Source organism: Camellia sinensis, chromosome 2, assembly GCF_055761805.1.
Source record: "Camellia sinensis isolate YWXY chromosome 2, ASM5576180v1, whole genome shotgun sequence".
NCBI lineage: Eukaryota > Viridiplantae > Streptophyta > Magnoliopsida > Ericales > Theaceae > Camellia > Camellia sinensis.
The window spans coordinates 21,255,931-21,267,062 of record NC_138962.1 but is presented as its reverse complement, the minus strand read 5'-3'; the positions used below and the strand labels follow the sequence as shown (position 1 = coordinate 21,267,062).

The window sequence follows — 11,132 nt, the reverse complement described above, 5'->3', positions numbered from 1 at the left end:
TTACTCTGGTTAACAACATACTGATTTGCGTAATGACAGCAAAATTTGACTTTAAATCATAGTAAATTTTACTCTAATTCAGAGTAAAATTTTACTCTTTTTTTTTTTAATTACAGAGTTAAACGAGATATTGCAATGAAAAATTAAGAGTTTTTTGTTTGTTTGTTTATAGATCTAAAAGTAAAATTTGACTCTGGTTCTTTCATTTAATATGCACTCTGTTTTCGTAGCAGCAAAATTTTACTCTGGTTAACAACATACTAATCTGCGTAATGACAGTAAAATTTTACTTTAAATCATAGTAAATTCTACTTTGATTCAGAGTAAAATTTTACTCTTTTTTTTTAATTACAGAGTAAAATTTTATTTTGAATCAGAGTAAAATTTATTATAATTCAAAGTAAAATCTTACTCTGAAACAAGTTCCAATGACGGCTTTATAGAAGAGTTTTATGTCATGAACCAGAGTAAAAATTTACTGTTTAAAGAACAGAGCATCATGAGAAGAAGAAAAAGAGAAAGAGAGACAGAGTTCGAAAACAGAGGATCAAGAGAAGAAGAATGAGAGAGAGAGAGAGAGAGAGAGAGAGAGCACGGACCATCAAAACCAAAGAGAGAAAGAGAGAGTGAGGGATCTCATGAACCATAAAAACCAGAGAGAGAGAGTGAGAGATCTTAGATTTGAGGTTTGTGAACTGTCACAAATTATCATTTTTTGATGACGACAATTGTGAATGATCTCAAATCTGAAGTTGTGGATGCAACAAATGATAGTAGTGATGAAGACGGTAGAGAAAAAGTTTCATGGTGAGTGACGGTGATGCCGATGGAGAGCAAAGATGGCACCGATGAAAAGATTAGTGATAAGTGCGGGATAAAGATAAGAGAGATTGAGATAAAAAAGAGTGATTACAAGTTGACACACACACACACACACACACACAAATATATATATATGAGGGTATTATAATAAAATAAATAAGTTTTAAAATATTATTGGGTTTTGAAAGAATCTATGTAATTCTTATTCATTTGAAGGACAAGTTAGACATTGAGGGATCTATCACCAAACTCCCTATATAAAAATGAAGAAAAGAAAAGACAATCTTGGTTAGCTGCAAATTGTTTGTAGCATATACCACCATTGTACCAAAGAAACAACAATGAAGGACAACTTGGGTTGCAACTTGTTAATACATATACAAACGAGTTAATTAAAATAGCATTGAATATTTTTTTTTTCTTTTTTATTCCCTTTCAACTTTTCAAATGATTGGCCACAAATAAACTCGCGTTCAGATCTCTACCGTGCTTCCTGCAACAATTTCAAAACGACATCGTTTTGTTATTTTTTTCTCGATTTTCCCTCTCTTTTTATTTCTTTCTCATTTGTTTCAAAATGTAACCCATCTTTAAGAGAGACGAATAGAGAAGGGCAGAGGCGGAGATGAAACGCAGAGGAGGGCGGCAGATGGTGACTTCGGCGGTGAGGCGAGGGGAGGCGGCGACAAGGTCATTCTTAAGATCGGCTCTCAAAGGGAAAGAGAAAACCCAGAATCTCTTTGGTTGCCATGAAACCCAAGAACAAAGATTATATATTATTGAGTAATTTACTATTTTTGTTTTCGAATTAAATGGAAATGGACAAGAAAATAAGAAAATCTTGGAAAGAAAAAACAGAAAAAAAGAGGATCTTTGTTGATAAACCAAAAGATTTGAGTGTGAAATAGTTGAGAAAAGAGAGAGAGAGAGTAAGATAGATGGGTAGACCACCTTGCGATGATAAAGGGCCATGGACTCAAGAAGAGGACATCATCTTGGTGTCTTACAAGTTACATCCAAGAAAATGGGCCTAGGAAATTTCTTAAAATTTTCGTTGTTGGTTGGTTTTGGGGTTGGTTTGATCATTGAAGAGGTATATTTAACATCTTATCCAGCTCAAGCTCGCCGCTGCTGTCGTTGCCTCGCCACCGTTGCATCACCGGTGTTCTTCGTCTCTCTATTTGTTAGGGTTGTGGTCTCTCTTAATGTTAAAATTGATGTATTATTGATTGATGTATATTGTGTATCTTACAAATGGTGAGTATGTTCTTTATATAGGAGATGTAGTAGGTGAAGTGGATGGAGTAGGTGTAGTAGGTGGTGGAGTAGGTGAAGTGGGTGGAGTAGGTGTAGTGGTAGGTGTAGTGGTAGGTTTTGGTAGGTTTTAACAGCCCCCTGCAAACTCAAGGGGGATAGGAACTAACCAACTTAAGTTTGGAGAGAGTAACAAAACAAGAAAATACATAAAAATAAAAGAGGATAGGAGACACTGTATGGTCGTGTCAGACCGTTGGTGAAGGCACTGAATGGTGGTGTCATAACGTTGTAGAGGACACTGTATGGTGGTGTCATAACGTTGTAGAGGACACTGTATGGTGGTGTCATAACGTTGTAGAGGACACTGTATGGTTGTGGCAGATCGTTGTAGCAGATAAAGTCTGGACAGTTGACGAGGTCACACCGGACCGATGGTGAAGCTAACCGGTATCAAATGTCGGGACAGTTTTATGTGGTCATGTCGGACCGTTGGAGATGCTAACCGGAATCAATGTCGGGACAGTTTTATATGGTCATGCCGGACCGTTGGAAAAGCTAATCGGAATCAAATGTCGGGACAGTTTATGGGGTCATGTCGGATCGTTGGAAAAAGTCGCACCCTCAAAAGGTGTGCCCAATATTTCAAAAGGCGTGCCATCAAAAAGCGTGCCCAATTCATAAAAAGGCGTGCCATCAAAAGTCGCGCCAGACACGTGGCGAGGCATGTGATCGACAGAGCGCGGAGCGTCCTCGGCGTCATGGTCTTTATAAACCAATGCGGAGGCGGTGTAAACCAAACCAGTTGAAACCTCTGCGTTCTCTGAGAGCTTGTCTCTAAGAGCTGCAAATCTTGAAACACTCTGTAACCAACCCTTTCTGACAGTACCAGTCGGAAATCGCTGCTTCTCTGAAACACTTACCAACCCAAAAACATGGCCTCTTCTTCCCGTGGTCTGCTCACTCTCTTTCCCGACCTCAACGAGTCTACAAGAGAGATAACCGGGGCGGTGGCCCGGGAAACTCAACCAAGCGCCTCTGGGTTTGCTCCGTTGAACTTTCCGATGCGGTCGGTGGAGCAAAAAATGGCGGTGCAAACTGATATTGAGGCCAATCAGTATACTTTGAAGTCATGTATGGAAACTATGACTGCGATCACAAACTTGTCGTACCGGCTGCAGAGTAGGACAAATGAGGTGCAGCAGTTAAACGCCCAACTGGCTCTATTCCAACGCATGTATAAGGATGCGCAAGCAGAGATAAGTATGCTAAAGGCGGAAAATAAGGAGCTGAAGCGGAAGGCCACCGTGATGTTCCGATTTGGAGGTCCGCCATATGCTGCAGTGGAGGAGCAGGGAGTAGTGATCGTGCCCAGTGGAGTGGGAAACACGGAGGCAACACCGTCAAGGACCGCCCAGGACAAAGGCAAGAAGAAAAGACCGGCGGAATAGGCGAAGAAGTGAGGTCGGTGGGTGGCCGTCTGCAGAAAAGAAAACAAATTGTGTTTTGGTTTGTTGTTGTTGTTGTTGTTGTTTTTTTTTTTTTTTTTTGTGTAATTGTGATCGGGGTTGATCCCTGAGATGAATAAAAGGACAAGGTTGTGGAATGTAAATCTATATGGTATGAATGGAATTTTGAAAAATAATAAAAAAAAATGTGAAAGAAAAATAAAGAAAGAAAGGATAAGAATATAGTTGAAATCAAAACGAAAGAGTGGTTCTGGACGGATTGGTGAAAAACACAACAATGGTGTTGGGAAATGTTTTTGTTTGTTTGTTTTTTTTGTTTTGTTTTTTTTTGTTTTGTTTTTTTTTTTTGTAATAATAATAATAATAATAATAATAATAATATATTTATGGAGAAAGCATATGCGCTGGTGGGAGTGGCATATAAAAGATATAAAGAGGGGTTAAAATAAAAGAAAATAAAATAAAAGAAAATGATGATGGAATGCCAGGGAAGGAGAGTGCAGGTCGGGGGTAAAATAAATATAAAAAAAAGAAAAAGTATAGGTTGACAAAAGATGGAGTAAAATAAATATAAAAAAAAAAGAAAAGAAAGTGGAGTGGGGAACAAGAGTGTAAGGAAAGAATAAAAAAAAGAAAAAGTATAGGCTGGAGAGTGGGTCACATGGGAGAGAGAAAAACAACACACATATGCATGTGCTCTCTCTTGTCAGGATGGGTTAAAAAGTAGAATAAAAGAGAAAAAAAAGAAAAAGAAAAAAAGAAAGGTGCACATGGATTGGTAGATGACTTTAACTGTGACACCGTGTTGTCCGTCTTCTTTGACTCCCCAAACTTGGCAAGTTGCTCTTCAGATTTCACTTTACTTCCACTCTCTTTGAGATTCACTTTTGTTGTTGATGACTTGTTACCACTAGCTACAGATTTCCCGACGGTTCTTGTTGGCTGGGAAGTCTGGACTTGTGTAGGGGTGCGGCACTGTGGCACTTGGGGAACACCAATAAAACTTCCTGGGGCACATGCGTGACACCAAGATCTACCACTCTCATTGGGGTTCCATATGGCGGTTTGGATCGGACGGCGGAGGGAATGGCGCGGTGATTGGTGGTCCGGCGGACGGCTAAGGTGAGGTTGCCGCCCGCCGGTGAAGCGAAAATACTAGGTTCTAAACCTGCTCTGATACCATGTTAAAATTGATGTATTATTGATTGATGTATATTGTGTATCTTACAAATGGTGAGTATGTTCTTTATATAGGAGATGTAGTAGGTGAAGTGGGTGGAGTAGGTATAGTAGGTGGTGGAGTAGGTGAAGTGGGTGGAGTAGGTGTAGTGGTAGGTGTAGTGGTAGGTTTTGGTAGATTTTAACACTTAAACGTTTGAGAGATTACAGAGAAAAGAAAAGACTAAAAAGGAGCCCAATAAAAAGAAAAAAATCAAAATACCATCGTTTTGAAAGTACAGCAAGAATCACCGCAGATTATCTGGGCTCGACTAACTCATCATACACTATCATAGGCCATTTTTAGTCATATCTGGTGGAAGTACATAACTAACCATAAAAAATAAAAATAAAAAAAATCTTGAAAATTATTGTATCAACAAGTGACTTGTATTGCTGAGCTGAGCACTCCCAGTCCACCTCTGTCTTTTCTTGGTTTTCTTATTTTCTTGTTTATTATTTTTAACAAAAGATTAATTTAAGTTCCCTATATTTAATTTGAAAGCATGCACATTATTTATTAAATTAATTAATCAATGTAATAATTATTCAATTAAAAAATTAATTAAAGAGCATAAGAGACATTTAACATGATAAAAAAAAAGTAATGTTAGAAACTTTAAAAGTTTTATCAAAATTTCTATCAAATGCTTTACATGGATGTGGGGCCACATGATGTGGGATCCATATGAATCTCACACGATGTTTAGTAAAATTTTAATAAAACTTTTAAAATCTCTAATATTTTTGAAAAAAAATTATCATACCCACCACCATCTTTGTCCTTAATAAATATGTTACGTTATTTGGGGATGAATCAATTACCGAAGCCATACACAGTTGTCTCTTTTGGGTTTTGCTGCATCTCTTCCTTCGCCAATAGTGTTTGTTTTTGAGAATATTTTATGCTCTTTCGAATTGTGAGAAGAGGAGTCACTTGTCCAGCCTAATAAAGTTTATTTTCCGGCAGTTTCCAAAGGATAAATTACAAATATATTATTGATTATTTATTAAAATACTGATTGCCCGGATAGTTTTAAAAATTATAAATGCCTTTTGTCAAAACTTTTTATTTATCAAAAATAATTAAAAAAATTCTAATTACCATCTTCTATAAAAATAAAATTACTTAAATTATTGATTAAAATACATTTTTGACATAATTAAAAATTATTAATTGACTTAATAATTTATTAATAAAAATAATCATTTGTCATATAATTAAAAACTTGATGAGGAGAAATATAATTTTCAATATTTATTAAAAAAAAAGAAAAAAAGAAATTTGCCACTGAGACAAAGAAACCCAAACTCAAACAAGAACAAAGAGAGTAGACTGTCGGAGAGAGAAGAGCGCGAGAGTTATTTCAATAATCAATAATTAATAATTGCATTTGAATTACATCAATTTGTTGGGTATATATAGAAGAACTCATAGATCAACAATGAGAGTCAACATTTGTGAGAGACACTTGTTATGTGCAACCAATTGTCCCTGAAACAGACAATCTAAAATCAAAACTACAAAAATGGGGCATTGTACACTTACTGAGGCAACTTCCACTGATCGAAAAATTGCCAAACTTGAAAAACCTCCGAATACGAATCACACAAAAGTCATTCCCATTCAAAAACTGCTTCAATCAATTTGGTGGCTCAAAGGCTCTTCGTCCTCCTCGATTGAAAAATTATCTTTTTGTTTTAGGGTTTTGGTGTGAATGGGAGTAATGAGTTTTTATTTTCATTAAATTAATTTTTATTTTTTAAAAGTCAAATATATGGATAATTTTGATATTATTATTAAACTAATCTATTAAATTAAAAATATTTCATATATTAAATATATCAATTACACATTAAAAGCCTAATAATCACCCATTACACAATCATTATCCAAACACATAATAAAAATTAATTTAGTAAAAAAAATAAATGTCTAAATGATTTATCAATTTTACATAATTTTATCTTTAGTTAGTAGAAATTATTTTTAAAAATTTTTAAAAAAAGAATTGACATTTATTTTTATCAAATTAATTTATATTTTATCAAATTGAAGACTTTATCTTTAAAATTAAATGAGGTATCTTTAATTATTTTTATTTAAAATAAAATTTAAAATCAAATATGTGATAATTAAAAATTAAAATTAAATAGGTCACAATTGACAAAGACCTCTTTGGTATGTCTACTGAAAGAGTTAAAAAAAAATAAAATTTCAAAGCATGCCACCTAATAGATTCGAAGCCTATCTATTCCAATTTTAAAGACAACTCAATAATGCGAGTGTGGGTGAGATGTCGTTTTGGGAACAAAATAAAAAGTCACGCTTTTTGACATAATATTTAAAAATGTATGTGCCAAAAACACAATAAAATTAGTATAGAAAGTGTCAAAAATGCAAGTGTAAAATTACAAATTAGGACCTATGACAAAAAAAATAAAATTTTTATGTTGGGTAAGGATATTTTAGTCATTTTAATTTGATTTGACACAATAAAGAAACATTAAACTAAAAAGCAAATGCCAACTTTTTACTAACTTTCCAAATCACTTTCTAAAAAGTCAAAAAGTTTAGTAAAAAATCAAAAATTAACTTTTTACTAACTTTCCAAAACACCCCAAGAATGACTCCCCAACAAACATAGACTTAAGGCCCCGCTTGTTTGGGGTTATGGGGAGGGAATTAGGTTTGATAGTGAGGAGAGGATTGAGAATGGGGTGTTTGTTTTGAGAGATAGGGAGGGAATTAGTAGTCCCTTGGTATTAGTAAGGAGGAGGAAGGGGGATTGGTAAGGAGGAGGTAGAGATGATATTAAAAAAATAGTGAGGGGATTAGAAATTTTTTTATTTTTTTTATATTGGGAATTTTTTTTAAATATAATTTTTATTTTTTTATATTTTTTTATTTGTTTTATTATTTTATATAAAAATAATTTAATAATTCCTCACTATCAATTCCTTCACTATTAATTTCCTCACTATCAATTCTCTCTATTCTATCTCCCAAAACAAACGGCCTATGAGTCGAAGGCACACCAATTTTGCTAGACAACGTCACATGAAGGGCTGCCCACAAACAAATTATTAAAGAAGCGAAGATTCAAACAGGAGGAGGATTCTAGATTTTGAATTGAAAAGCGTTGTTTGAATTTATAGGATAATTTTATTTTGATAATTTGAATCGTTTATTTTATTAGATATTTTATATACAAAAATGCCTCAGACCCCAGTGAGGGTCATTGGGGGTCGTGTGTGTTGCCCTCCCATTGGCCCAAAAAAAAAAATGTTTTTTTTTTTTTTGATTTTCAGCGAATCATGGCCCGCCACCTCACTGGGGGTCGACCCCCAGTGGGGGTATTTAGCATGGTTGTTTTATATATTTTGTTCAAAAAAAATTAAATTAATTCGATAATTGTAACTTATTTAATTTATTATATTTATCATTAAAAAAATATATGATTTATTTTTAAAATAAATAAATAAATATTTGTTTTCAAATTTTTATTAGCATCTTGTGTCATTGTTGATATTAATTTCTTGTTTGGATAAATTATGACAGTGGTCTCTATACTTTGGTCATTATGATACTTGTAATTTCAATTGACTCAATCTTGACATTAAATTTATGATTTCATCTAAATTTAGTCCAATTGATTATAAATTTTAATATTTTTTTATGAAAATACGCACGTAAGTATTATATATTATATTTTTAAGAGTGAAATTATAAATTTACTCAACTAAATAAGTTAACCTCAATCAATTTAGTGATAAATTTTCATAAAAAACACTAAAGATATTATCAATTGGATCAAGTTGACACAAAATCTGAAATTAAGAATCAAAATTGAGCCAATTAAAAGTGTAGCGGCCAAAATCACATGCAGGTTAAAATGTAGAGATCACTGGTATAATTTGCCTTTCTTATTTAAAAATAGTTATTAAAAACTAACAAAAATACAAACTCTCATGATACAAAATCATATAAAATAATTTTCTTCAAATAAATTATAATAATGTTTGTTACATGCATGCACATAAAAAAAAAAATTATAAAACTAAATAAATAATTCAAACTCAAAATTCATTAGGTGTGCACTAGTATCATTCCAAAAATAAACTTCGACTAACTTTTTGTTAGGATTTTTGTAATTAACAATTTTGTTAGATAAAATATCATTTAATTGTAATTGCATTTTGTTCTTTCATTCATTTGTGTGAATGTACGAGTGTTTTAAATGCAAATCCAACTTAATTTGACTCAATCCATCACCTAATTCTACTTGTATTGATTCAAAACAAATCACAAAATCGACAATCAAGACTATCTATGCAAGATATTTCTCCATTGCGACTTTTCTTCTTACAGACACGTGAAGAAGAATCAACTACAAGTGGTCCCCTGTTAAAAAATAAGAAAAAAAAAATGAATGTATCCATTCTGCTTGCTTGGCATGTCTTTAAAAGAAAGTTGGTGTATGCTCTACTGGAACCACAAATTGCAATGAGAATTGTTGAGAACATAAACACAAATGGTGTGTGTTAAGGCACCACCAAGCATAGGATTCCATCGTAATTTAAGGAAAACATCATCATTCATTGACATATATAAATTAACAGAGTCCAGGAAACAACTAACAACATGAAGAAAGCCTCAACACAACTGAATGGAAAAAAAAAGAAAAAGAAGACCAAATGCAAAAATAGGCCTCTCCACGAGAAGAAGAGAAATGGGAAAATGCTGCAAATCAGGCTAAGGAAAAAGCTGCTGTGAGCAAACTCCTTGGTTGTAGAGATAGTTGGCATGAATGAAAAGATTGTGCGAGACAACAAAATTCCAAAAAACCATGGAGCTGCCACTACCTGAATATCTTTACTGCCCTTCATCTACTTAGAGTTAGTAATAAAATTAATGTGCAAAAAATTGTGCTTATAAGCACATTTAAGAGCAGAAAGAGTTGTAGCTAATAGTAAGCTGTTGAAACAATTAACCAACCGAAAATGGGATTGAAACAATTAACCAACCGAAAATGGGATTAGGCCACAACACCCACAACTACCATAGAGGGAGACGATTTAAGAACACAATCGGAAAGAACTATGTTAGAATATATTAGTAGTATATTAGCTAGTTGTATATGAGCTGTCTACCAACCAGCTTTCATAATGTTGTTCCTTAGTGCATTGCCTCTTTCGGCCACTTTTGGCCCCCCTGTACACACTCTCCCCTATAAAGGAGAGTCTTCTCTGAACATTGTAACAACACATTCAATATATCGATCAATACACAATTCATTCTCTGTATTTTTCTCTTTATACATTGAATCTAATATGGTATCAGAGCAAAGTTAAGAACTTAGTATTTTTCGCTTCACCGGCGGGCGGCAACCTCGCCTTGGCCGCCCGCCGGACCTCAACCTAGGCCGCTAGAATTTTCTACACATACCTTCACTCTTCTTCACCACCTCGCCGAAGCAAACCCAAAATCCCTCTGGGACATTTCGTCGAACACCATGTCTGCAACAATGATGGGCATGACACACACACACAGAGATAAGGCTGCTAACCCACAACATGCTATCATCCAACATCAAGGGGGTCACCAATAGCTTCCCTCTCCAAATCGAAGTCATCTTCCTCGTCATCAATTTCCGGCGGCCATGGCCGGCAGCGATCCGGGTCTGGACGCTCTCAAACTCGGAGATCCGACAAGGGATGGTAATCCCACCCGGGTGATCAAACCCGTATTCCTCTTCCGCCTCCCTTAACAGTTTCCCAAACAACGGGTGGTTGAAATACATCACCGGAACCAAAACCCTGTGGAAATCTCCGCCGTCTTTCTGACCCACATACACCGCCATCTACCCCGCCATTGACATGGACAGAGACACTCGATACAACATCCCTGCTCCAACCGCTGCTACATCATCGTTTCACTAGCTGGTTTGCAGTCCTCATCAACACCATGATCTCTCCCTCTCTCTTTCGGTGCATGGACAGAAGAGGGCCTTTGATCTGAGCAAAACAGACACGCAGAGACATCTCTCTCTCTCTAGTTTTTCAAACCCATTTTCCTTTTCTTCTTTTATTTCTTTATTTTTTCTTTTCATCCATTTTACACCACCAAACACTTTCCAACCCACCAGCGCACATGCTTTCGCCATTAATATATTATTATTATTATTATTAAAAAAAAAGCAGGTTTTAACAAAACCGTGGGCCAAGAAACCCACGTGAACCAATCTCTTTTTTCCCTCACTCTCTCGTTTTGATTTCAAATATATTATTATTATTTCTTTCTTTCTTTATTTTTCTTTCACCTCATTTTTAATCTTTTTTCCCTTATTATTTCTGCTCCGTATTATG

General features: G+C 34.8%; 1 protein-coding gene across 1 annotated transcript; it reads right to left on the bottom strand.

Annotated features, from left to right (window-relative positions):
- Nucleotides 1-8,577: 8,577 nt before the first annotated feature.
- On the bottom strand, nucleotides 8,578-10,627 carry LOC145811707 (uncharacterized). Its single transcript, XM_082907575.1, has 2 exons — nucleotides 10,213-10,627; nucleotides 8,578-8,594 (listed from the first exon to the last, which is right to left on the bottom strand). The coding sequence occupies exons 1-2, from the start codon at nucleotides 10,625-10,627 to the stop codon at nucleotides 8,578-8,580; spliced, it is 432 nt and encodes a 143-aa protein (XP_082763701.1).
- Between the last annotated feature and the right edge of the window lie 505 nt (nucleotides 10,628-11,132).

Excerpts from the sequence above, each read along its gene's own strand:
- LOC145811707 (XM_082907575.1), bottom strand. The coding sequence starts at position 10,627 with ATGGCGGTGTATGTGGGTCAGAAAGACGGCGGAGATTTCCACAGGGTT.